Here is a 27,964-nt window from a genome sequence, read left to right on the forward strand (position 1 = left end):
CCACATCCTCCCAACCTCAGTTCCCTGCTGCCTCTGTGCCCTCAGAGGCAAACCTAGGTCACCTGTGTTCCCACGGCTCTGCCATCCAGAACCAGGAAACCAAGGCCAACCCACCCATCAACCCACCAGGCCAGTAATCACCTATCTTACAGGGCTTCCACCTTGATTGACTGACTGCCAAGTCCCTTTGTCTCCTGGTCCAAAGAAAACAGTAGTAGGATCTATCACTGCCCGTCTACCTCACATGCCCTCTTTCCTGAAGCCTCCTCTGAGTTTGTACACACATTCCAGACCACCTGTGCATAGATCTCGCCCATTCCCAGACCCACTGGAGATTCTCCTCAGAACCTAGGCCCATGGCTTCCACTTGACCAGGGTTTCCACAGTTCACTGTTCACGATAACTCAACTCAAGGCAATAGCAAAGAAAAAAATTACCTGTGAGCAATGGTGTCTCCTGGCTGTGCTATGGGAAGGGCACTACTGAACCAGGCAGCTCTGGTCTTCCTCAGTGATACACCCCCACACATGTGTAACTAACACAGGTGATATTCAGCCTAGACATGAACAAGACAAGAGAGGTAGGACAAGCTGTGGCAAGCCCTAGCTAATCAGCTGTGGCCTTGAGATGGCTTCTTTATGCAGACGCGAGTGATACTGCTGGAACCGCCCACTGTGGCCACCCACGCCAGGCATTCAGTGAGGTCTAGTCACCAATTCCTGCTGCTTTCTGGGTGCCCTTCACTCATCTCCCCATTCCCACTTTGCTTTGCATCATGCCTGCTGGGTCACACAGCCATTAAGCATCTCCCTCTCCTTAGGAATGGGGGCTCCAAAGAGGGCATGCTAAGAAGGCAGGCTCCAGCCCCAGGGAGTTGGGCTCGGGGTCCTGGCTAGGAAGTTGGAAGGCACATATCCTCTCTGTCCGTTCGCTTCCACCAGGCTCCACTCTGGGTTCCCCTTCTTGTCTTGGGCTTCTAGGACGGTCACGGGCTGGCCTGCCTGCAGACTCAGTTCATGGGTGCTCCTGGCCACAAAAGGGTATGCTGCAACCACCTAAAACACACGGAGTGACACAGAAATGGTCAGGGGCGGGGGGTGCGAGGCAGACAACTGAGCTCAATCCAGCAAGGGTGTCATCCTGTGCCCCTACCCTCACACACACTCTAGTCTCTAGTGCTGCTCAAAGATCCCTTCCCACGCACATTCTTAGCACTAAAATGCTAGCACCATGGCTAATAATGCTGCGTGGTTACCACTGTTCTATCACTTTTCTAGGCTCCCCCCCCACCCAAGACATGGTTTTTCTGTGGAGCCTTGGCTGTCCTGGACTTGCTTTGTAGACCAGGCTGGCCTTGAACTCACAGCGATCCGCCTGCCTCTGCCTCCCAAGTGCTGGGATTAAAGTGTGCACCACCACCTAGGTTTTGCCTTTTACTATAATTCCATCCCTGTGTTTGCCCCCCCCCCCTTTTTTTTTTCAGAAGTTGAGAACTCAGGGAACTTACTCACAGCCACACAACTTTAAGTCAGGCCTACCTGACTGCAAAACAGGGCTTTTTTTTTTTTTTTTTTTTAAATAGGATTTCTTTATGTAACCCCCGCTGTCCTAGAACTCACTCTGTAGATCAGGCTGGCCTTGAACTCACAGAGATCTGCCTCCTTCTGCCTTCTGAGTGCTGAGATTAAAGTTGTGTGCCACCACCACCCAGAAGAACAGGTGTACATGAGGCCCTGCAGCCCTGTCAGTGGGTAGTCTCGGCGGCCTCTCCCTTCCAAGATCTAGGGATTTAGTTTATCTGTCCAGACAAGTTTTTAGCCTAGGAATAGTGAGGTTGGGAAACATGGCTACCTTTTTTAGGGCAAAGCATTGAACCAGAGAAAAGAATGAGAGCGAAGGCATTCATCAAACTACTGTCTGACTTCCCTATACCTTATTGTCATCAACTTACAAGGGTCAATAACAGCATCCTACTTTCTTTGTAAGCTTTTCACAGTTCCTGGTGCAGAATAAGGTCCCAGTCAAGGCAGCTTGCTTTGAGTCCTTACTACCAGTGTGACTGGTGATGGCTTAAGCCTCAGAACAGTAAGTGTCACGGGAGAGTGCCCTAGGAGTCCCACAGAGGATCCAGCAATGGAGGAAGCGGCAGATGGACCGCTGATCCTAGGCAGAGCTTGCTGGAGGTTCATTCCCTCTACATCTAGCAGAGCTGGATAACTGGGTGAGGGCGGCAACCTCACTCTCCTTGGTAGGAGGGGGGCTGAGTAGAGTAGTTAGGTCTTGGGGATCCTTTGTAGTTCCTGATCTAGCTAACACTGGAAGAGGTAGGTGTGGTGGGAGCTGTGTATCTCCCTACACACTGGCTGTGTTGGTTAGTTTTTTTTGTTGTTGTTTTGATTTGTTTTGAGACAGGTTTGTGTGTGTGTGTCTGTGTGTGTGTGTGTGTGTGTGTGTGTGTGTGTGTGTGTGTGTGTGTGTAGCCCTGGCTGTCCTGGACTTGCTTTGTAGACCAGGCTGGCCTCACAGAGAACTCAGAGATCCACCTACCTCTGCCTCCAGAACGCTGGAATTAAAGACATGCGCCACTACACTTTAGTAGCTTTTAGTATATTCACAGATACGTGTAACCATCGCCACTGTGTGATTTCAAAATACACTGTGACCAAAGAAAAGTCCAGACCAGTTAGCAATCTCTCCCACTCACTTCCCGTCTGGCCCTCCCAACCAAAGACTCACTTTATTTCTCTATCAAGGACAGTCATGGGATCCTATCCTATGTATTTCTGGCCTTTTTCTTAGCATGCTCATCCTTGTAGCATGTCAATACTGACCTACCCTGGTCATGTCAAAATAATATTCTATTCTACAGTGTCACAGAACCCTAGCCTCCAATGATAACAACCATCCTCTCCACCAGAACAGCTGTGACTACTTGCAAGAGACACACAAGCTCATAGAAGGAGTGTGAGGAAGAACTCTAGACCCTCATCTGAGATTCTGGCTCCTCCCTCCTGCACCTGTCAGCCATTTGTATGTAATCCTGCCCTAACTGCACCTGATCTCGTGGTATCTGGTGGTGCTAAAGTATATAGATACTGGAAGGTCAACTGAGCAGGATGGGGGGAGGAGGGAGATGGTGGGTGGTAGGGTCCCATCTATGCAGCTTTGTGGAAGTCATCATCTACAGTGGGGTGAGACATTACAGCTACTTTGGGGTTGCCTGCACTCCTAAAAGTAATAGCTTACCCATCTCCTATAAGAAAGTCAATAAACTCATTGACTCTCCCATTTGGACTGTGGCAGAGTTGCACCTGCCACTGGTACCCAATGAGGGGGAAGCAGACTTTTGCTTACACCTCTCTGGGGAAAAGAGTTCCCAACACATATGGCTCCATCATAACTAATTTGCCCTTTATATTGATGGATACCTGGGTTCTTATAACTAGTGCTTTCAAGAACGCGTGTGTCTATGCTCCTCACTGTTTTTGTAGGGAAGACTGTTAGCCTCTTCAAGAACACAGGGTCCGACTTCACCAGGAGCACCTCACTACATCCTGCTCTCTCTGTCCCCCCCAGGATCTGGCTTCATCAGTCCCTCCGCACCCTCGGCCACTGGGTTTCTGCATGTGCTGTGTGTGCTTCTTGAGAGTTCACCCCAGGCACCTCACTTCACCCCCTTTATCCAGTTAATGCCTACTCTCCTTAGGAAAGCCTCTCTATTCCTCAAAGTCTGGATCTTGCCACAGCAGAAAACGTTACATTTACTCCCCGTTCACACCTGCTAATCTAATCACTGTTCCCCCAGGTTGCACACTAGAGTAAGAGCATGGCTTGCTCCTGCCCATCAGAGTCACTCAGTACCACACCTGGGAAATACTGAGTGATTAGAGGACCCCGCCCCCCCCCCGACTTATCCTGCTGGTGGCGGAGGGGGGCGGGAATGATGGCTTGACTCCCTGGTGGGTGTTCATGCAGGAAGTCCCTCTCTCTGGGTCCCACCCCTGGCCATGATAAGAACTTATCACTAGTCACAGCCTGGCCTCACACGGAGGCCAGACAGAAGGAGCAGACGCTGTAGTAGTAGAGGGGAAACCCTAGTGTAAACAGATAAGAGGAGACAAGTCCTCAGCACGCTTCCAGACTCACCTGGGTCATGGTTGGGACGGTGGAGACAGAGGGTTGGGTGGGCTCTGGTGTTGGAAGGCAGTGGTCTTCCTGCAGCCCTGTCTGGCCTCTGGGCTCCTTCTCACTGGGAATGGTGTGGTGGTATAACTGAAGTTTCCCAGCTGGCACATAGCCCCGGTGTCCTAGGAAACATGCAGAAGGGGCAGTGGCTGCCAGTCAGCTTCCTACCCTTTTCAGTGATGAGGAAAGCCAGTGCTGCAGCCTGGCTTCCCAGCATTAAAGAGACAGTACAAGGCCATCCGGGAACCCTGTGCATTCTGTCCCACCGCCCCAGTCTCTATTCACTGTTCCTAGCTGCTGCTTGCTCACCTCCACTGACAGATGGATGCTCTCCACTGGGACAGACAGCCCACAGGATTGGAAACTTCAGACAGATGAAGTTCATCCCTGGGCTGGCATGACAGCTGTTTCCCATTGGTGGAACTACTGCTTATAGCCCTCTAGTGGCCGCCCACAGTAAGGTTGCTTCCTCAGCTCTCCTTAGGACCAGGACTGCCTTCTACTGGTGATGCTGTCCTTCTGGGCTGCTTCACACCACCACCCACTCCCATGACACTCAGCTGCCGACCATCATTTCCTGCTTCCCAGGGAGCTAGAATCTTCACACCAACCTGAGGTCAGTCTGCACCACTGTCACTGCCTCAGTCTCATGAGGATGCAGCTGAGCTCAGAGAAGCTCCACGTCTCCCTGAGATCACCCAATTAGGAGAGCTCCGAAGCCTCTCTCTAGTGTTCCTTATATTATTTCCTCCACAGATGTGTTTTCTGATTGTACCACTCTTTATTTTTCATTATTATTATTATTGTTGTTGTTGTTATTATTATTATTATTATTAATTATTATTGATAATATCCCACTGTATAGTTCCTAGGTCTCTCTACATAGATAGGGCTGGTCTCAAACTCGTGGTCATCCTCCTGCCTCTGCTTTCCAAATGCTGAGATTATAGGCATGCACCCCTATACATAACTCTACTTTATTTTTTTAAAACTGGCTTGCTTTTTAAAGTTTGGCCTTGTGCCACACAGTAATAGCAACACAATCATGAGTTTATGGACTAGCTGCATTTTTTTTTTTTTTGTAATACACATAAAGGCACTTAAGTAACTATTATGTCACTGTGGAGCAATGAAACGACTGCCTGTGGGTCTCCAGCAATCGTCCTGTGCAGCCCTCGTGTTCAGAATATGCTACTGGGCCACTGTGTTATCCTGGGCTCACAGTACATCTCCCTCCTTTATCTCAGTTACACATGAGCACTAGACCTCAGTGACACATCCCAAGGCCACAGCTAGTAGAGATCTTACTGTCCCTGACCTAAATCAGATTCTGAGAGTGTGGCTGGCATGCAAGCATCCCTTCTCAGCACACATCTGCATTTTCCAAGGCACTGCCTCGAGTTCCTTCTACACATCCTATCACCCAATAGCGTGTAACTTCTCTGAGGCTTGTCTTGCGTGCATAGGACCCAGCGACTAGATGAGGGAGGCTACACTGGATCTTCTTATAGATGGTCCATGGAGTCGCTGTAAGCTAACTGAGCTCCTGCAGCTGTCACTGGGTTCATTCCTCCTGAATTTGCACGGCCAGATTGGCACACAAGAGCATCCATGCCTCCCTCCCAGCTTCCAGCATCTGGCTTTCCCAAAGTGACATGAAGGGGTTACAGAGGGCCACATACCCCCTGTGTCCACCAGCCAGCGACTGTTGTTGCCTTTGGTGTCCTTGTTTTGTAGAAGGGCCACGATTTGGCCCCGTGGCAGTGTCAGGTCCAGGGTCCCAGCTCTGTTGATGTTGCTTTTCACCTGGTAAAGCTTCTCGGGGCCGTATTTGGCGAGGAGAGCCTGCATCTGGTGTTCAGTGCCCGGGAGGAGTGGCTGAGAGAGCAGAGACAGACACTGGAACTTGAGTTAAGTATCAAGGCTGGTGCCAATGTGAGCTGAGACGTGGGAATCCTGTCCAGGCCCATCTCTGTCACTGAAGGACCCATTCTGATAGGGACAACCATGCCCTCCTCTACATGCCTGGCTCTTATCTTCCAACAGCATTTTAGGAGGGGGGAAAAAAAACAACTTTCAACTAATTCAAGTATGGATATCTGTCCGTTATAGAACTTGTAGGATGGGGCCCCAAATTCTGCACATCACCCCAAGCTAAATCATTTCACAGAAAATGTCTTATGCAGGTCTTTGAATCATGTTAGGCTTTGGGCTTCATGGTGCATCAGGCCTTAGAGCCAGCTGGAATCTACAGGACAAACATTAGCCCCTGACATACCTATGGGTAAAGGACAGCTAGCTGTGACTATGGGAGTTTCTTGGTACTAGGCACCTAATGCATGCAAGGCAGCAAAGTAGACTTTGTACAGCAAGAACAACATACACTGGTACAGTGAGAGCATCCAGCAGAGTTTTGCTCAGACAGAAACTGCCATCTAGCTTGGGACTTTGGAGAGAGGATCTCAGTCCATCCCCAAACTACCTGGCATTTCCTTTGTTTTTCTATTGACAGTTTTCAGCAAGAAAGAGTCAAGAGATCCACCTGCTTCTGTCTCCCAAGTGCTGGGATTAAAGGCATGCACCACCATGCCCTGGCTGAGACCCTATCTGAAAAAAAAAAAAAAAAAAAATCAAGACTGGGATGGATACGTAGCTCCATGGTGGAGCACCCACTTAGTGTACGCAAGGCCCGTGTGCGACCCCAGCATTACAGGAAGTGAAAAAAATCAAGCAGACTGATGTTTCCAGGCAAAATATAGAGGGGACAGTTTCCTAGCAGGAGGAGGGGTACTCAGTGGTATCTGCTCTTCCAGAGGACCTAGCTTTGGTTCTAGCACTAACCACCTGCGACTCCATTTCCAAGGGATCTAACGCCCCCTTCTGGCCTCTTCGGGTACTGCATACATGTGGTATACATACATACATACATACATACATACATACATACATACATACATACATACATGTAAAACACTCATCCATATGAAATTTTAAAAAGAATGTAATGGCTGGCTGTAAGAATGTAGTGGCAGACACTTTAACCCCAGCACCCAGGAAGCAGAGGCACATGGATTTCTATGAGTTCAAGGCCAGCTGGTTCTACATGAGTTCCAAGCCAGCCAGGGCAACATAAGACTGTATCGAAAAGGCAAACAAACAAACAACAGAAAGCTGTATGTGGCGATTCACATTCTTTTCTTTTTTGTTTTTTGGTTGGGTTTGGTTTTTGTTTTTTGAAACAAGGTTCTCTGTGTAATCCTGGCTATCCTGAACCTACCTCAGTTTATAGTACAGGCTGGCCTAGAACTCAAGAGACCCACCTGCCTCTGCCTCCTAAATGCTGGGATTAAAGGCGAGCACCGCCACCTCTGTCTGGTTAATGTATGTGATCTTTCAAGCTTGTGAGCCCAGTACTTGGGCGGCTGAAGCAGGAAGACCCTTGAGTTCAGGGCCAGACTGAGCTACACTGTCGGATCTGTCTCAAGGGCAAACAAAAACTGATCACTACAAATCACAACGCCAGGGACCTTGTGCCTTCTTTCTCAAACCAGTCCCAGCCAGTTCAGTGCAGAGCAGCACTTAAGAATCCCCAGAGAGCCGGGCATGGTGGCGCACACCTTTAATCCTAGCACTCGGGAGGCAGAGGCAGGCGGATCACTGTGAGTTTGAGGCCAGCCTGGTCTACAGAGTGAATCCAGGACAGCCAAGGCTACATAGAAAAACCCTGTCTTGAAAAAAAAAAAAAGAATCCCCAGAGAAGGTCTCACAAAAGACAACCAGAGCTGCCCCTGTCCAGGGCCACACTACTTCCGTTCACCTTTACGCCTGCAGCCAGAACAGGGAAGAATTTGGGGGAGGTCAGGAGAGGGCTGTCTTCTCCTAACACAGGGGATCATGGGTTTGTTTCTTCTTTTTGCTTTGTTTTCATGTAACTCATAACCTTTTACCTCAGTAAGGATAGACTGCTTTTTCAACAAGAAGTTTAAGGAGGAAGAGAAGGGAGGTCCCCAGTTTGTCTTTTCTGTTCTCTCCCTTTCTTCCTAGTTGCAGGGTGAGATCTTATTGGTCTCACTGAGAAAGGAGGAGGAGATGGGGACAGAGGGCCTCAGGTGGCTGCCCTCTGAGAGAAAGGAGGGGATGTAGCTTCAGAGAGCAGATGAACGCTAGAGGAGGGCCACGTACCTGAGTGGTGGAGGGTGGAAGCACCTTCTCGAAGTTCTCTTGAAAGAAGCGGAGCTGGCTGCTGCTCTGGCCTAGTGTGTCCTGTAGCAGCTTCTGGAAGTCCGGCTCTGAGACACGGTGATGAGGCAGCTGCGTGGGAAGATGATATCAGCATGGCGTCTACAGGAGGGATGCCCAAAGGTGCCAGGGTACCCACCCTCTAGTCCCAGACTGCTGCTTTTGTCTGCCTACTGTCCCTGTCCCCGTTTCTGTTAAGAAAACATCTCTCTGTTGGGGGTAGCGTGCCTCTGTCACAATGACCCTCTAGTCCTGGGGCTGGTAGGCGCGGCATCCCTTCCTCTTAGCTACTGTGATTAGATCAAGGGAAAAGAACAGACTTAGGCGAGCCCCCCTTCTGTCAGATGCAGTGTGTGAAGGCTCAGAACACAGGTGTTACTCTTTCCTCAGATCCTGAGGGGTCACGGTACAGGTCTGATGTCTTCCCTACAGAAGCAAAAAACCAGCACAGCCAGAGAGGAAAACAGATGGGGGATTGGGAGAAAGGCAGAGTCCTGACAACACAGGCGTACAAGTGGTTGTGATCCCCTAATGCCTCATGGGACCAGGCCATTCTGTCCTCTATGCTCCAGCCACTTAGGCGTTGGCTTGTGTTACTTATTACCCAGAGAGTTCTGAGCTCTCTCGTGAGGTCCCCACCCTGTTAAGGCTCTCCCACAGTCCCATCACACAGCTCAAGAGTGAGTGAGAGCCCACAGACAACAGACATGTCCACCCCTCCAGACTATTGCCAGACTCACGGCTCTTACTTGTGACCCAGAGCCATGCCTTGAGAGAAGACAGTTTTTGCCATGCAGGCCTTGAATCAGAGGAGTGAGACCAGGCGAATGACCCACCGGATACATACGAGGGAGGTTTGGTAGCCATCCTAGGCAGGCCACAGGCACCCGTAGCACAGGACCAATCAGGAGACATGCCCTCCCTCTGCTTCCCTGCAGGTACCATCGCTCACGTGCTTACCCTCCACATGCTTACATGGCTGTCAACCTCCCGCTACCTGCATCCCCAGCCCTGCTCACCCAAACTGCAGACTAATAGAAATGGGAGACATTGGAAGAAAGCAAAAGGATTATCCAATCATATCCACTCTCCTCTCTGCACAGCACTGGGCCTCCTTGAACTTGATACTTCAAAAAGTATGCTTGAGGCACAGCCCTGTACTAAATAATAAGAGAGCCAAAAGTGGAACCGCTCACATCCCTCAGCCACATGGCTCCCCACCACTCCAGCAGAAGGCAGGCTCTAGTAAGCACCAAGCAGTAATGTGTTGTGCCACATTGTTATGTTGTGCTGGTGTACAGAGGGTGAGGAGGGGTTTAGTCCCGACTCCTTCAGAGCAGCAAGAATTCCAAGAGCTTTTTGAGAAGACTGGCTCAATTGTCACTGGACGGTAGGCATTGAGAGAGGCCTGGGGGCGGGGGGGGGGGGGGCAGTTGAGGAGGTATTTCCAAGCTGAAGAAAAGTTGGTGACACTCAAGCATTGTGTTGGAGGGAGGGAGGGAGGGAGGGAGGGAGGGAGGAAGGGAGGAAGGGACAGGGCCACAGCAGCAGAGTGGGAGCCATGGATTGGAAAGTTGGCAGGAATGGGAAGGTAAGGAGACAGGAAGTGGAGATGAGGGAGAGCGGGAGTGTGAGCTAGTCGACAGGGAAGCACAGAAGGCGATGTTGGAATGAAGAACATGGAAACGGCTCCCAAGGCCTGATTCATGAGCCATGCAGCTCTGACACGGCCATTACAGAGCAAGACGTGGAACTGCCGCCGATCCCCTCCTGTGCCAACTCAGACTTCAAGCTCTCCACTGCAGGTCTGCATGTGGAGGGCTGTGCAGAGCTCTTTGGACTCTATTTGTGCCTCAGCTGATGGTTCTTTCTGAAAGGCTCTTGAGGACTGTGTTCAGAGCTCAGACACTGCACAGTCAGGGGTCAAAGCCTACTGTCATCTGGGCATCTTCGCACAAGATATTTTACCTCTCTGGGCCTTGGCCTCCTTATTACTGAAAGAACCACATACTGTACAGGATTGTTATAAAGACTGAGAGAGGCACTGCCCAGAAAGGGCCCCAAACAGGCACACAACAAACACTGACCAGTAAATGGCAGCTAGCAGTAGCGGTAGAACTTCCTAGACACATCTACTCCTGACCAGAGAGAAGAAACTCCTGTCTCTGTCACCATCTTGTCATACCCTCCAGATAGGCTTTGATGCTGTTTTTCTGGGGGGAGGGAGGGGTTGGGGGAGCCTTCTCTGCTCTTGAGTCCCAGGATGACCTAGGGTAGGGTAGAGTCCAGCCCGGCCTCTGCCTCCACCAAAAAGGGAGAAAAGGCAGGAGAGACATCTCTAAAGGTCCCTGCTGAGTCCTGGGTCCCAGTAACCTGTTTAGCCCACTTTATCTCCATTTCTGCCCTGGCAACAGCTAGGGCCTTGCCTGGCTCTGGCTCCACAGCAACCTGAATCCCAGCAGCCTTACCAGAGTCATGCTGCTCTCTGCCCTTCGGAGCACCTCATCTGCAAGGTCCCTCTGGAGGACCACAAATGTGCACAGGATCTGACCCAGCCACTGTGTGACTAGCTGGTTAAACTGTGGGAGCTCGGCCACAAGCAAGGAGTTGAGTGCCTGGTATGTGTGCCGGGCCGCCTCCTCCTCATAGGTCACGCTGCCCACATCCAACAGTTTCTCCTCCACTCGCTCGAAGTCCAAGAGTTTGTCCAGACGCTTCTTGATCAAGTTCTGAGGGCCAGCCAGGGCTCTGGCCAGGCTGCACAGGGGTTGCCACACCAGACCTTTCAGCCGTTGCTTCTGTAAGGGAGAGGGGAACTTAAGAGCTGGGACAGGAGGTGACAGAGCTAGGGGCTGGGTGGGCAGCTGGAGGCAGGCAGCTGAGGTTCCAGGCCCCCTCCGTTGACAAGCTGTGACGTGTAGCGTATCCTAACCTCTAGCTGTCTAAACTGTGGATTGCAGTTCATATAGGCTTGTGACAGAACTCGGGTGTTGAAAAAAAGATTTGGCAACGGCAGAAGTTTTCCAAAGGTACAATGACCCAAAATCAATTCTGTAATGTGCATTTATATGTGAAGTGATGGTCTCAGCGCTGATGATAATAAAGTCAACATGTTCATCAGGTCTGAAACCCTTTGAAAATGGTCTGTGTCCAGAGATCTTATGTCCTGATCAAATATTCAGCCAAGATTTAACTCCTTTTGTGAAAATAAACGGCACATCATCTCATTAGTGCACAGATGGGCTATTAGCATTCATAAATGGTCAAATCATATGTACTTCAAAGAACTGTTATAAGCTGGGCACAAGCCTTTAAATCCCAGCACTCGGGAGGCAGAGGCAGGCAGATTGCTGTGAGTTGACCAGCCTGATCTACAAAACGAGTCCAGGACAGCCAAGACTACACAGAGAGACCCTGTCTTGAAAAACCAGAAACAAAAACCAAAGAACTGTTATAAATTCCCTTATGATTTATTATCAGTACATGTGTATACCTCTACTATATCTACTTAATACAGGCAGCTCACATCAAAGCTCCTCAGGCAATGAGGTTCATGCAGAAAAGCTTTAGTCACACTGCTGGAACCTCATGGAGCCTTGGGTTTAGGGTTTGAAAATGGGGGTAGGGGGTATGCGGTGTACACAGAGTGCAGCCTGGGGAAGGTTCTCGATTCCTGGCACGTCGTTGCTGTTATTATGTAACCAGCTTGAAACAGATTCCCTATAGAATGATACTTTGGGACTCAGACCTCATCTGTATAAATGACCCACGAGATGGCACTCTCTGGACCTTGAGCTCCCATTAGCAGAATGGGGCTATTAATAGTGTCTCACCCAAAAGCGTGTGTTGAGGGGTAAATGAGGTCAAGAGTAGAAAAGGTGGGCACGGTGCCTGGTACAGGGTGCGGCTCACTGCACATCAGTTGGGCTATTTTTATCAGTAAGTGCGGGAATAGCACGCCCTCCCCTACTGGATGTGACAATTGTATAAGTGCCTGGCTTCTAAATATTACTCTTGTCAGCCCCACCGCCCGCCTATCAGAGGAAGGGGGAGGAGAAATCCCACTCACAAAGTGCAGGAAGGCCTCAAGCTGAAGGTCCCTTGCTAGGCTGCAGTACTGCTCCGCAGGCCCCCCGGGGATGTCCAGATTCCATTCGTGTGGCCGGACGCAGAGGAAAGCCTAAACCAGGGCCAATAGAGATGGATGGTTAAGGCCCAGCATAGCCATCTTACTCCTGACCCTCAAATCAGCAGACCTCACAAGCAGTTTTCCAGGGCCTCAACATACCTCTTCATAACAAACAAGCACATTCACCATTCTGTCCCTGCCCAACCTGAGGGAGTAGAAAGGCCTTGCTGAGCCAGAGCCCTATCTCTTCCCTCCTTTGGGGCTTGTGAGCACCACGCCTATCTATGTGCCGCCTTCGTGAATCTTTTGCCATGTGCACATTCAACAGATTCTATTACTATTTGTGTGTGTGTGTGTAAGCCAATGAACTGCTCCTATTCAAATCAATGCATGAAAAAAGAAAAGGCAAGGGGCTGGAGAGATGGCTCAGTAGTTAAGAGCACTTGCTGTTCTTGCAGAGGACCTGGGTTCAATTCCCAGCACCCACACAGCAGCTCACGACCATCTGTAATTGTAGTTCCAGAGCATTGTTGACCCTGACCCATGAGAACCCCCAATGGGCTGAGAAGTTGTCTCTACCCTCACCCCAGTTTTGTGGTTATGAGTTATAGCATGCTTGCCGGCACTCCTCTTGAGTGACACCTGACCCCAACGTCCCTGCAGCTGGTACCTCTGTCGCTTGTGGGCCCGGCCTTCCAACTCTGCAGTATTCTCACCTCCAGATTATCCATGTAGGCAGCCACATTGCTCCTTAGCTCCGTCACGCACAGAGACACCCACTGGAATCTCTCCTCTAAATCATCAAATTCCTTGTCTTCTGTCTGTAAGTAAAGTCATACGTGTGAGGGTCAGAAGATCCACACGGGGGCAGTGTGCAACCGGTTTCTCTGCCTCAGGACCTCCCTGGGGATAATCTCACCACAGACACAGACTGTGGGAAGACAAGAAGAGCTGGTTCCTCCAGCTCTACAACTGTGTGGGATGGTTAAAAAAAAAAAAAAAAAAAAAAAAAGGCAGTATAAGCTGTATAGGGTGGCAGATGCCTGTAAGCCCAGCCCCTAGGAGACTGAGGCAGGAGGATTATGAGGCCAGTCTGAAGGACACAACAAGACCTTGTCTCAAAAGCAAACAGCAGTGAGGTTGCGTAGTTTTGCCTTCAGACTATGGGATCAGACACTGGAGTATGCGTCCTAGCTCACTTGCTTCCTAGCTGTGTGGCTGTGGGCAGACATTTCATCCTCTGGAAGCCTCTGTTTCTTTGTGGGAGAATTGAGATACGAACACCAGTGGCTCGGATGCTACTGCTTTGTAAGGGGTACCCACTCACTCAACCTGAGCAGTGACTAGGAACTGTTCAGACTGATGCTCTGCCCAAGCTCGGAGCCCCAGCTCCCACATAAACAAGGAGGTTCCAATACTGAACTCTTGAGAATCAGGTGGTGTGTCTCTTTGTGGTCCTTCGCTCGCTCTCAGCTTCAGCTGCCTCACTTTCCAAGAGAACCTCCCTCACTCTGCTTTCATTCCTGTATCTCCCCCACCCCAACACAGACTCACCCTGGGTACTAGCCCTGCCTCTTGTTTCAGCAGCTGGCTCAGTCTGGTGGTCTTCTTGGAAAGAGTATGCGTGTTGATGCGGGCCAGGCGCTCCCGAAGGCTCAGCTGCTCCACCTTGGTATACTTTAAGGCTGCGATGACATCAAAGAAAAGGGTACTGTGCGTGACCAAGGCAGACCCAGGAGGCAAACAGCCCTACCTTCTCCTGACTTGACATTCTGCCCCACCAAGTTACATCCAGCAGGACCAGGATACTAAGTTCCCACAGGGAACCGCCAGTACTGGGGGTGGGCAGGGTGGGGGGAAAGGGGGTTGAGGGGACAGGGGGAAGGGGGCAAGGGGGAGGGGAAGGGAGAGGGGGAGGGGGGAAGGGTCCTCTTTGTTCCAGCTATGAGTCCTGGCTGGAAAGCGTTCTGTCTGCTAGACTTAAACAGGTCACCATTCCTTGGGGCCACAGTTTCCTCATCTCAAAAATTAGGTCTCCATCTTGCAGGGTTGATGAAAGGATCACTTAAGACAGCAGGTGTGAAGGGACATTTCTCCGGGCTTCTCCAGCCACTTTTATCAGGGTCAACCAAAACCTTATTTGCCTCTCCTGGCTCAGCACCTCTGCCCTTTGTCCCCTGTCCACATGGATGCGGAAACAAGCACGGGAGAAAACTCGAAGACCCCAGGCCTAAGTTGGAGACTGTCTCTGCTTCCTACAGTCCAGTGACTAGAAGCAAATCATATACACTCTGATTCCTCAGCTGGGAAGCAGAACTAAGAGGGCTGGCCTCAGGGCTTACAGGGACTAAATAAGATATTGAAGGAAAAAAGCATAGCAGAATTAGTCTTCAAACAATATATATGGGCCAGCATTCTATCTGATAATCGGAAGGACATTGCATGTATGTACAGAAGTACCACACTCTGCCCTGCAAATATTTGTGAAATTGAAGTAATTGCTTTAAAAGTAAACATGAGGGGCTGGAGAGTTGGCTCGGTGGTTAAGAGCACTGTCTGCTCTTCCAAAGGTCCCGGGTTCAATCCCCAGCACCCACATGGCAGCTCACAACTGTCTGTAACTCCAAGATCTGACACCCTCACACCAATGCACATAAATTAAAAACTTAAATTTAAAAAAAGTAAACACGAGGAGGGTTGGAGAGCTAGAGAGAAGAGCATTGGCTGTTCCTCCAGAGGTCCTGGTTTGGTTCCCAGCACATGCATGGTAGCTCACAACCACCTACAACTCGAGTGCTAGAGGCTCGGGCACCTTCTGGCTTCCAAGGCAAGTATGTGGCGCACGGACATTTCACTTAGGCAAAAACACCCACACACACAAAACAAAAAAATTAGTTTTAGCCAGGCAGTGGTGGTGCACACTTTTAAATCCTGGCACTCAGGAGGCAGAGGCAGGAGGACCTCTGTGAGTTTGAGGCCAGCCTGGTCTACAGAGTGACTCCCAGGACAGCCAGCGCTACACGGAGAAACCTTGTCTCCAAAACCCAGAATAAACAAATAAACAATAACTGCTTTCTAACGAGCAAACATGAGCTAAATTCTCAGTATCATGTTCTCAGTGGGCAACTTGCGTTTCTTGAGTTCGCAGTGGGCACTGGACACTGCTTCTGCGCCTGCTTCCTACTGCAGCAACCTAAAGGGTGGATGCATCCAGCCTCACACATCTATACAGACCTCTTTAGTGCCCAGCAGTGATGGGGATTGAATCCCGGGCCTTCCACAAACTAGACAAGCCCACGTTCTCATTATAGACAAGGCTATAATGCGTTTTGGAACTAGAGATGTTGTCCTTACCCACTTCCTTGCGCATCTTGTACTCATTGATGTGACTGTTGACATCCTGGAGGGCAGAGGAAGCTCTCTCAAGGACCGGGCGGGCACTGGCATCCGCAGGCGTTTTCTCCAGCATTTTCTGCAGCAGGAGGGGGTACTTGGTAATCCTCTGCAGAGGGATTACAAGTAAGAAACTGAGACCTGAAGGTCCAGCTTGCGGCCTGAGAGAGAAGGTTGCTATTAGGCAGGTAAAGAAAAACAAAACCATCCTTCAGGGCACTAGGGGGCTTGGGCTTGTGGCCCAGCTCTGTCACTTAGCTCAGTGTGTGATGTCAGGCAGTGCACTCTCTCCCTGTGGTCCTTTCTAGATATTAGGCAGACAGGGCCATTCCTGGGCCTCAGTTCCTGATCTGTTCAAAACCCAGTGCTCTATCAAGTGTATTCATTCTCTCAGCAGCAAAAACAGCTGGCCGTAACCTCTTCCTCGGCAGGCGTTACTCAGTAGGAGGGCCCACAGACACTCTGTCCAGTGTCTTCTCGTTCCATGAACTTTTTTTTTTTTTTTGGTTTTTCAAGACAGGGTTTCTCTGTGTAGCCTTGGCTGTCCTGGACTCACTTTGTAGACCAGGCTAGTCTCGAACTCACAGTGATCTGCCTGCCTCTGCCTCCTGAGTGCTGGGATTAAAGGTGCATGCCACCACGCCCGGCTCAGGTTGTTGCTTTTAAAAGGTTTGAGGGCCTGTGAGATGGCTGTGAGATAGCTGAGCAGGTAAAGGTGTTTACTACCAAAGGCTGAGGACCTGAGCTTAATTCCTGAAGCTCACATGATGCAAGGACAGAACTGACTACTACAACGTGACCTACACACACCTATGTACATGCAGACACACACACACACACACACACTAAATAAATAAATAAATGTAAGGTTTTTAATCTAAAAAAATGTTCTGAAAAACTACAGGAACATAATTTTTAAACTACATGGGGAAAAATAACAACTTCTTTTACATACTTTAACATAAAAATAGATAAAGGCATAGCCAGGCATGATGGCGCACACCTTTAATCCCAGCACTCTGGAGGCAGAGAGGCAGAGGCAGGTGGCTCGCTGCGAGTTCGAGGCCAGCCTGGTCTACAAAGTGAATCCAGAACTGCCTAGGCTATACAGAGAAACCCTGTCTTGAAAAACCAAAAAAAAAAAAAAAAAAAAAAAAAAGACAAGACGATATTGATATGTTAACTCTCAGTTCAGGTGGTAGGTTTGTATATTCATCACAATCCTAGTTTTCTGTAGGTTTGAATTTTTTATTAGGAATTTTTTTTTTAACCACTGTGTGGGATGGCTTTGAAACTTGGATGACCACCAGACTCCTAGTGATATATGTCTGAGATTTCATCAGGATTCCCCAGGTCAAGGGCAACTGGGGAGAGGCATTTACTTATTTTATTTATTTATTTATTTATTTTTGGTTATCCTCAGCTTCTGAGAGGTGTATAGTATCCCAGCCCCTAACTGGTCTCAGTATGCCACCTACAAAGCGCACAAGTGCTCCTAGGGCCAGCCCCAGGGCCCTGGAACTGAGCCTTCCACTCCTTCCTAAGGAAACATCTTCAGACCAAATGTGCAGGAAAGAAATAGTTCAGAGGCTAAGAATAAACGTAGCAGGTGGGAGCCCAACCCCCCACTCCAGAGGCGGGGCTGGGGGAGGGGGAGAGGCGGGGCGACTACGCTCACACTGTCCATCTGCTCTCCCCAGGCGTGTCCAGAGCTCAGATAACTACCAGCAGGTATTTTGGAAACTCCATTCTCGGCTGACATTCCATGGGAAAGAGCCAGCTGCCTCCCAGGGACAACTGTCACCATAAAACACATCAGAGGCCAAGGGATAGTTAAAGAGTGGGCTGCATTTTTAAAAATATGTCATCAAGGAGCCAGTATGGAATTGTAGAAGCCACTCACATGTGTAGCCTTCTTAAAATAACATGGAGGGAAACTGTACATAGTCTCTTACATAGATGATAGGAATGGAGGGTTAACATGGAAGGCTGGGGGAGAATGACAGAAGAGGGTGTCTTATGTCCTCTTGGGAGTGTCACTGGCAGAGTTCTTAGCCAGTATGGCAACTTTCGAAATACACAAATCCTTTGTTCCACTAATTCCAGCCCTAGACAGCTACCCACAGAAACCTTGGCTCAAGCAAACAAGGGTAGAGGTAAGTTGCTCAGTTCTTCATGATTGCACGCGTATGTGCGCGCGCGTGCACACACACACACACACAAAATCAATAAAAGAATGGGGAGTGATGTAGAGTCTGTGAGCTGCCTTGGACTGAGCTCTGTGCATCCCTGAAGGGAACACAGGACAATTGCTCACACTGTCATGAGACAATATTCACAGCTATAATAAAAATGAAAGTTCTAGAATAGTATAGGGGTCTCTTTAAAAACTACCCGCCTCTTTATTCATCTGTCTGTAACAATACAGGAGAAAACTGAACAGGAAATGGCAATCCTTTGGAAAGGCCAATGGAGAATGGACTTCATGTATTTGAGTATAATTTGAATATTGCCTTCATATTTAAAATAAATACAACTAGCTGATAAAGGAAAACAGGGGTTGTTTGCTTTCCCCCAACACTGCTGCGCTAGGCAGCCTTCCATAACTTTGGCTCCCAGGACTGATCCACCTCTGCCATGTCTCCTTTCTCACACCACTCTGTGAAAGGTCCTTCCTAATACAGAGCTTCCTGTCCGGGCTTTGTTTCTGTCTTAAAGGGCAGGCTACTCTGACAGCTAATCAGCACAAAGGCAAAGTCAGCAGCACGCATGTCAGCAGTATGCGTTCTGAGATCGCTGTCTTATGTTTCTGCTACTGTGATAAAACACCATGACCAAGGCAACTTACAAAATGAAAAAAAATCTAATTTGCAACTTACAAAATTAAAAATAAATTAATTTGGGGCTTGCGGTTTTAGAGTGTTAGAGTCCATGATGGTGGAACAAAAGGCAAGGCAGAAGGAATAGCCTGAGAGCTCACATCTTGATTGATCGACAAGCTGGAAGAAGAGAGAGAGAGAGAGAGAGAGAGAGAGAGAGAGAGAGAGAGAGAGGGAGAGAGAAGGGAGGGAGGGAGGGAGGGCCTTAAGTGGTAATGCAACACCCTGCATACAAACCTGTGCTGCAAAGACAAGCTCGGGGTCTCACCTGCCCCTCTGAACACTCCAAGCCTGAATAGGGCCTCAAAATATACTGTGATTCCAAGAACCAAAATACTTCTGTGATTCTCAGACTCTATCCTGTCACACGACACAATACTGGGCTTTTTATACACTACCCTTTATACGTAAGACTCAGGCTATTTGCAAGCATATCACCGATTCTCATTTCCCAGCCTCCCAAGCCGGTGAGCCATCACATTATGTTATCTTTAGCGCCTCATACCCAGGGAAGTCAGGACTGCCTCCCCTGTGGGTTGCTGTCCTTGGGAACACACACCCTTTGCTCCTTCATTTTCTTGTACAGCTTAGGCAGAGCAGCTTTGGGACATTTTTTCCCTGACCTCCAAACTTACTATACCTAGAGGCAAGCTAATTTTAGAGCACTTCCTCATAGCTTCAGCAGTTGTAGTGCCTGAGTGCACACTGAAACCCACATTACTAGAAAATGCTTTCCTTTTCTTCTTCCTTTATAGTCACCATCATACTGACTTTACCCAGTTAATGTATGTATGTATGTATGTACGTACGTACGTACGTACGTATATATGTAGGGTCCATTTGACAGGATTTATTGCAGGTTAATAAATATATTTAATATTTGTAATAAAAGGAGGCATCAGGACTGACAAGACCAAGAACTGCAGTGTGACACAATTCCTGCCTGGCTGAGATGACTAAAATAGCTGGACTTATTTAGTGTCCCTTGTGTCGTGTGTCTACGCTCCATCAAGTACTGTTAAGACTCCCATCAGGCCCATAAGGAAATTGGGTTTGAGATGTGAAATGGCTCTCAGAGGAAGGGGCTGAGCCAGATCTGCCACCATGCGAACCTGGCTCTGAAGCTGCAGAAATGGGACGAATAGCAGCCTCATTGCCAACTAGTTACTGCTTCTAGCACGGTTGGGAAGGATGGAACACATGGGAGGCACCCCACCTAAGTTTCTGCTGCTCTGAAAAAAATCAGAGGTTTGGGACAGAGAGAACTCACATTCCCGTGAGGTAGCATAAGCAGATGGTGTGCTGCTGCTGCTGCTGATGATGATGATAATAATAATAATAATAATAATAATATTAATATTAATATTAATAATAGCTTCAAATGTACTTCTTGTGACTTTGAATCCCTCTCCACTAAGGAGAGCCATTTCTCCACTCCTTTCTGGACTGGCTGTAAGACTTGTTCTGAATAGCTGAGCGCTCCAATGGCTTGCCCTTCCTTGCACTAGAGCCCTGTGACTATCAAGTGAACAAAACAGCTGCAGGAAGCACACAGGCCACGTGACAAGACCTGAGCTGGCTCTGGGTCTCAGATGCATGGGGAGGAGCCCAGCAAGGCTGGCTGCAGTTGATGGCGGATATGCGGAAACACTCAGCCAGGAGCAGAAGGCTTAGTTGCTGAGCCCACCTACACTGATAATATGTAGAAGTGTAAGCTAGTTAATGCCTTATGTTTAATTTTTTCACATTTGTATGTGTGTGGGCACATATGAGCCACGGCACATGTATTTGGCCAGAGGACAACTTGTGGGGAGTCTGTTGTCTCCTTCCACCATGTTCTGGAGACTTTGGTGACAGCAAGCAAGCGTCTTTACCTGCTGAGCCACCCTGCCCGCCCAGTAAATGTTGTTTTTAAGGTCCTGTTTGGGGTGGATTGTTGCCTAGCAAAGGCAACAATCTCCTACAGCCATTCTAAGTTCTACACAGGGTCTGCTGTCTCTCTTTTACCACAGTCCCCACCTTCCCATTTTGCCCCACATTGGGCTCTGGCTTTGCTGCCTCAGTCTTAGAAACACATCTAATGGCACTGCAAAAACCTACGCTTTCGAGACTGATGAGAAGGAAAAAAAATTTTTTTTAATATTTATCTATGTGTTATTTATATAGTATTCTACCTGCAGGTCAGAAGAGGACACCAGATCTCATTCTAGATGGTTGTGAGCCACCATGTGGTTGCTGGGAATTGAACTCAGGACCTCTGGAAGAGCAGTCAGTGCTCTTAACCTCTGAGCCATCTCTCCAGCCCTGAAAAAAATTTTTTTGAAGATCTAGGACATGAGTACTTGAAAAGAGACTCTGACGGAAGAAAGGAGGCTGAGAAGCGAGAGAAAGAGAAGGCAGATGAGAAAGGCTGGTGGCCTTCACATGTGTCACCTGCACGTGCCTGCTCTGCACGCTCTCTCAGCATGAAGAAGCACCTGAGTCAGATAATGAGGACATCTCCTGTCCTTCGCCCGCCACCCTGATTTCTGAAAACTGACCATCAATTTCCTCTTGGCAAGCTTTTAAAGTTTTGTTTGGGGTCTGCTGTTGATTCTGGTGTTTCGTCGTTGTAGGCGTTGTAGTATTTTGTTCGATTCACAAGCAGGATCTTGCTATGTAACCCTGGCAGGCCTGGAACTCTCTATGCACGCCAAGAGATCCTCCTGCCTCTGCATCCTGAGTCCGAGGGTTAAAAGTATATGTTATCATACCAAGCCAAGTTTTTGTATTATGAGATAGGGTGTTACTATGTAGCCCAGGATAGCCTTGAGCTCATAGCAATCCTCCTGCCTTGGTTCTATAAATAAATAAATAAATAAATAAATAAATAAATAAATAAATAAATAACAGCCACCCTCACCCAGCAGCAGTGGTACACGCCTTTAATCCCAGCACTTGGGAGGCAGAGGCAGGTGGATCTCTGTGAGTTCAAGGCCAGCCTGGACTAGAGAGCAAGTTCTAGGACAGTCAGAGCTGTTACACAGAGAAACCCTGTCTCAAAAAAATGGAAATAAAGTAAAATGAAATAACATCCACCCTGTAGATGAAAAGCTACAGGTACCTCAGGGCCACCAAGAGAGGAAGACTCAGACTTCTTCAGTCTGAGACCCCGAGGGGTTATGCAGTCCCTAGTGCTCAGTCAGCCCTTGTTTATATCTATGACCTCAGCTCATATACATACGAACAACACTAAATACACTCAGCAGGGCATATATATGTGCATATGGATACATATATATGTTATATGCAAATGTGTGTGTTTGTGTGAGAGAGAGACAGAGACAGAGACAGAAAGACAGAGAGAGAGAGACAGAGACAGAGAGAGAGACAGAGAGAGAGAGAGAGGATAATAATTAAAGAACAGGTCATGAGTTTGAAAGGGGAGTTTAGCAGGACCCAGGAGTTGGAGGCAGAGGAAGGTGAGGTAAAGTGGTGTAAATATTGCACTCATGTATGAAATTATCAAGAAATGTAAAAAGAAAGAAAGAAAGAAAGAAAGAAATATTAAATTTGTGATAGAAGGAAAAAGGTAAAATGAGAACCAATAATGGATAAATCAAATAAACAATAAGAAATCTGTTTTTGGGGCTGGAGAGATGGCTTAGTGGTTAAGGGCACTGGCTCTTCCAGAGGTCCTGAGTTCAATTCCCAGCAACTACATGGTGGCTCACAACCATCTAGAATGAGATCTGGTGTCCTCTTCTGGTGTGCAGGTGTACATGCAGGCAGAACATTGTATACATAAATAAATCTTTAAAAAAAAAGAAAGCTGTTTTCTATACATACACACATACACATCTTTAATATAGAAAAGAAAACAAAATGATTCACAAGAAAATATCCACAAAGGATTTTTGTTTGTTTTGTTTTGTTTTGAAAACAGGGTTTCTCTGTATAGCCCTGCCTGTCCTGGACTCACTTTGTAAACCAAGCTGGCCTCGAACTCACAGTGATCCGCCTGCCTCTGCCTCCCGAGTGCTGGTTTTAAAGCTGTGTGCCACCACGCCCGGCTAAAAAGGATTCTTTAATGTCCAAAGAAATGGCAAACTTGTCATAAGATAAATGCCAAATAAAGTCAGAGACCTCATCCTGACCTAAGCCAGTACAAACATCCCAAGGTTTGGTGACACACTACACTGGAGAGGCTGTGGGGAGGCAAGTGTCTGCTGGTGAAATACAAATGGACATGCCTTTTCAGGGAGGTTTTAAGAACCATTATCCATATTCATATTTCCTTTAATCTATCCACTCCACTTCTGAAAAATGCACCTTGCAGCACAGTGAGATGACTGCAGATCCTTCAAAACTGCTGTGGGCCTGCCTGTGATATGTAGGGACTGGAAACAAACCAAATGGCTACTTACAGACATGGCTCAAACAAATTGGCATGAAGAGTATGCTGAGTGTCAAAGGATGGGGAATGACATGTGTTTAAATGGAAGGACCTTCAAGAAAGAGATAGACTCTACTGGTGTCCGTCAAGAAGTTTAGCCCGAGGGGGCTGGAGAGATGGCTCAGTGGATAAGAGCGCTGTCTGTTCTTCCAAAGGTCCTGAGTTCAATTCCCAGCACCCATATGGTGGTTCATAATAACCATCTATAATGAGATCTGGTGCCCTCTCCTGGAAGGCAGGTATACATATAGGCAGAGCATTGTATATATAATAAATAAATAAATAAATCTTAAAAAAAAAAAAAAAGAAGAAGAAGAAGTTTAGCCCGGCATGGTGGGGCACACTTTCAATCCCAGCTCTCAGGTTAGGAAGGCAGAGACAGGCAGACCTCTGTGAGTTTGAGGGCAGCTTGGTCTACCGAGAGAGTTCCAAGACACTCAGGGGTACACAGAGAAACCCTATGGGGGAGGAGGGTAGTAGTAGTTAAGAAAATAAGATGTTTATTCTGGCATGGTGGTTCATACCTTCAATCCTAACACTTGGGAGGCAGGGGCTGGCAGATCTCTGAATTCAAGGCTACCTTGATCTACAAATTGGGTTCCAGCATGACACAGAAAAACTGTCTAGAAAAACAATGAGAAGTCGGGCGGTGGTGGCGCACGCCTTTAATCCCAGCACTCGGGAGGCAGAGGCAGGCGGATCGCTGTGAGTTCGAGGCCAGCCTGGTCTACAAAGTGAGTCTAGGACAGCCAAGGCTACACAGAGAAACTGTGTCTCGAAAAACCAAATAAATAAATAAATAAAAAATTTTTAAAATGAGAAAGAAAGAAAGAGGAAAGAAGAAAGGAAGGGAGGAAGGAAGGAAGGAAGGAAGGAAGAAGATTATATATTTGTACCTATTTGTACATGCAAAAGAGCACTATCCATAAAAATCCAAACTGTTTGAGACACTGAGGCACTGCTTGCCAGCAAGGCCTTCCTGACTGACAGAGAGGCCTGGCTGCTGACACAAGCCCAAAGCAGCCTGAGCTGGCCTAAGCAGGATCAAGACTTGAACTCACACTGCGGCTTCGATGATGTCTTGGATCTCCTTCTGCAGTTCCGGCTCCTTCCGGTACGCCTTGAGCAGCAGCAGGGCCTGGTCATAGTTGGCACAGTAGACTTTATACACCTGTTCAAACTCCTCTTGGAATTCCAGGAATAGGTTACCTGGTGACAGACAAGCATCAAGAGTTATCAAGGGCAAGTGTGTGTGTCCCTTGCTTTGAGTGGGGAGGTGAGGCCCGTTCTGTGGTGAGGCTACCAGCCTTCCCAGCATGTCACTATTACTCCCAGCGCGTGCAAGCTATTTTGCCTTCCTGTTTCTATTTTTCATCTGTTTCATAAAGTTGCTGAGTGGGGGAGTAACAGAATGGTGTAGAGTCCAGGTTCTTTTTTTTTTTTTTAATAATTTTTTTATTTTTATGTGCATTAGTATTTTGCCTGCATGTATGTCTATGTGAGATGCCCTGAAACCAGTGTTACAGACAGTTGTGAGCCCCATGTGGGTGCCAGGAATTGACCCCGGGTCCCCTGGAAGAGCAGCCAGTGCTCTTAACCTCTGAACCATCTCTCCAGCGCTAGGTCATATACCTAGTGGGGCTGCTGCAGCCCTGAATGTGGGATCTGGAAAAGTCTGGCAAGAGTAAACAGTTTGCATTCCAACAGTGGCAGGAAGCAGTGGGGGTGGTTTCAGCTGGAGTCTCATGTCAGCTTAATTTCAAGCGCAGGTATGGTAAGGCTGGAACAGCATGGTTAGGATGAAACAGACCCCATGTAATTTCCTAAGGGGGTCTGTGTCTTGTAATATAAAACTGGCGCTCATAGGGAGCAGGTGGAACAGGATGTGGAGAAAAGGAATTGTGTGGGGGGGGGGGCGGTACTGTAGGGATAAAAGATAAAGAAGACTGCTTCATTAAAAATAAGGGTTGGAACCGGGTATGGTGGCCCATGCCTTTAATCCCAGCACTCGGGAGGCAGAAGCAGCTCTGAATTTTGAGGCCAACCTGGTCTACAAAGCAAGTCCAGGACAGCCAGGGCTACACAGAGAAACCCTGACTTGAAACACCAAATAAATAAATAAATAAATAATTTTAAGAGGTTTGGGATGGTACTGTGATTTTTTTTTTTTTCTGGTTTTTCAAGACAAGGTTTTTCTGTGTAGCCTTGGCTGTCCTGGACTCACTTTATAGACCAGGCTGGCCTGGGAACTCACAGCAATCTGCCTGCCTCTGCCTCCCTAGTGCTGGGATTAAAGGTATGCACCACCATTCTCAATTTCATTTTTCTATAAACCAATCAGTGCTCTAAAATAGAAAATCTATTAAGAAAATTCAGGGTCTAGAGAGATGGCTCAACAATTAAGAACACTTAGTACTCTTCCAGAGAACTGGGTTCGAGTCCCAGCACCCACATGAGGGCTCACAGCCTGCTGTAACTCCAGGTACTTCTTATGACCTCTGCAGCTACCAGGCACTCAAGTAGTGCAGACACATGCATGCAGGCAAAATGTTCGTACATATAAAAAATAAAAATAAATCAAGATCATCTTAACACTAACTAGGAGGCACTGTGGTTTCAACATCTCCTCCCAAGTGGGGAAGACTTGAGTAGGCCACGGATAGCAGATACTATATAAGGGCCCTGCTGCCTCTGGCGTGCCCAGACTTCCCCTTTGCTGATTTTCCCTGGAGCCCTGGAGCCAGTTCTGCAGTAAGCACAAGCTGGGGCCAAAGCTGAAGGCAAGACAGGCAGTGAGCACCTGGGTCTTTTGCCTACCAATCAGGAATGCTTGTTCCTCTTCCTTGCCGGCTGTCTCCTGCAGCCTCTGGAGGAATCTGTAGCTCACTGGAATGATGTCCTCGATGTTGGAGAATAGGACGTCCAGGTCTCCTGGTGGTAGCTGGAAGCAACAAAAAGGCTATGAGCAAGACTGGGGACCTGGGAGGGGTCTTTAGGGAACAGTCCTGAGCACTTGACTATCTGGGGTCCTACTGCCCTTGGGAAGACTGACTGCCCAGTGCAATGGTGGGAAAGATTTAGGAATGTTATAAGTTAGGTCTCCTCATTGCTCTGCTAAAAAAAAAAAGAGAGAGAGAGAGAGAGCGAGAGAGAGACACCAAGTCCAGCATAGAAGAAAAGCTTAAGGTGTATGTGGGTAGGGCAGGGAGGGCTGAGGTGAGGGGCAAGAAGATTTGAACATGAAATCCCCATAGGCTTATGTGTTTAAACACTTCCTCCCCCAGCAGCTGGGGCATTGTTTGGAAAGCCCATGGAACCTTCAGGAGGCAAGCCTTGCTGGAGGAAGTGGGTTAATGGAGGCGGACCTGAAGGTTCCTCAGCCTGCTTCCTGGTCCTTCCTTGCCTAACCAATAGCTCACTTAATTCAATGCTTGCTGCTCTTGGAGAGGAGCCAGTTTCCTAGCGCCCACATGGTGGCTCACAACCATCTGTAACTCTGGCTCCTGGGAATCCCACATCCTCTCTGGCCTCCTCAGGCACCAGGCACACACACAGAATACATAAACAATGCCAGCAAACACATATATGCATGAAAATCGATTGTTGAAAAATTGAGACACACACACACATGAAAACAATGAGATTTTCATAATATTTTAAGTAAGTTTACTATTTTATGTCAGGCTATGTTCACAGCTATCCTCAGCCTCTATGGCCAATAGTCTGCAGGCTGGCCACACCTAAGCCATTCAAGGCCTTGCTGAAGGTTGCATGGCCAATCAATATTATATCTAGGTTTGTCAGGCTCCTACCCAACAAGCCTGCCCAGGAATGATGAGAGGTCTTAGAGGGAGTCCACACCTGCTCCTATGAAGATAGGTTGTAGATGGTGGATATATGGTAGTATATGCCTTTAATCCCATGAGGCAGAAGCAGGTGTATCTCCATGAGTTCAAGACCAGCCTGGTCTACAAAGAGAGTCCCAGGACAGCCAGGCTACACAGAGAAACCCTGTCAAAAAACAAAACAAGCTGGGCGGTGGTGGCACACACCTTTAATCCCAGCACTTGGGAGGCAGAGGCAAGTGGATCACTGTGAATTCAAGGCCAGCCTGGTCAGCAAAGCGAGTCCAGGATAGTCAAAGCTACAAAGAGAAACCCTGTCTCCAAAAACCAAAAACCAAAACCAACCAACTAACCAAAAACAAAACAAAACAAACAAACCAGGGCTGGGTGTGGTAACACACGCCTTTAATCCCAGCACTTGGGAGGCAGAGGCAGGCAGATCACTGGAGTCCAGTCTGGTCTAACAGGGCAGCCAAGGCTAACACAGAGAGACCCTGACTTGAAAAACCAAAAACCAAAACAAAACAAAAAACAAAAGATAGGTTGGAGGGGGCCACCTCAGTACCTGATGTAGTTGGCCTCTGATGTCAGAGATACAGAGTCTGAGCATGTGCAAGTAGGAGCTCTCTGTGTCGATGAGCTCTTTGATGGCCAGCCTTTGATGGAGCAGCGATCTGTCCTCAGAGTCCAGGGTTTCCTGCTCAGGACTCTCTGACCTGGAGGAGGAGGTTTCATCTGCTCCAAAGTCAGCCATGTCCACAGGTTCTGAGGGGGAAAAAAATCTGATCAAATTCAATTGTAAGGAAGGTCTCCTCCTTACATTACCTCAGAAATGTGGCCCCTAACTTGAAGACTACTC

General features: G+C 48.2%; 1 protein-coding gene across 1 annotated transcript; it reads right to left on the minus strand.

Annotated features, from left to right (window-relative positions):
• Positions 1-442: 442 nt before the first annotated feature.
• Positions 443-27,865, minus strand: Arhgef37 (Rho guanine nucleotide exchange factor 37). Its single transcript, XM_051163400.1, has 12 exons — positions 27,671-27,865; positions 26,078-26,201; positions 24,322-24,469; positions 15,908-16,107; positions 14,108-14,238; positions 13,270-13,374; positions 12,494-12,604; positions 10,893-11,222; positions 8,368-8,496; positions 5,868-6,063; positions 4,147-4,307; positions 443-1,055 (listed from the first exon to the last, which is right to left on the minus strand). The coding sequence occupies exons 1-12, from the start codon at positions 27,857-27,859 to the stop codon at positions 846-848; spliced, it is 2,034 nt and encodes a 677-aa protein (XP_051019357.1). The 5' UTR covers positions 27,860-27,865; the 3' UTR covers positions 443-845.
• Positions 27,866-27,964: the final 99 nt, after the last annotated feature.

This window comes from Acomys russatus, chromosome 20 (genome assembly GCF_903995435.1).
Source record: "Acomys russatus chromosome 20, mAcoRus1.1, whole genome shotgun sequence".
Lineage (NCBI taxonomy): Eukaryota > Metazoa > Chordata > Mammalia > Rodentia > Muridae > Acomys > Acomys russatus.

What these genes read in the sequence shown, in the direction of transcription:
- Arhgef37 (XM_051163400.1), bottom strand. Translation starts at nt 27,859, where the DNA reads ATGGCTGACTTTGGAGCAGATGAAACCTCCTCCTCCAGGTCAGAGAGT. An exon ending in TTCCACCCTCCACCACTCAG is followed by an intron (nt 6,064 to 8,367) that starts GTACGTGGCCCT and finishes CTGCTCTCTCAG; the next exon opens with CCACTCCTCCCGGGCACTGA. An exon ending in CCGTCCCAACCATGACCCAG is followed by an intron (nt 1,056 to 4,146) that starts GTGAGTCTGGAA and finishes CGTGTGTTTTAG; the next exon opens with GTGGTTGCAGCATACCCTTT.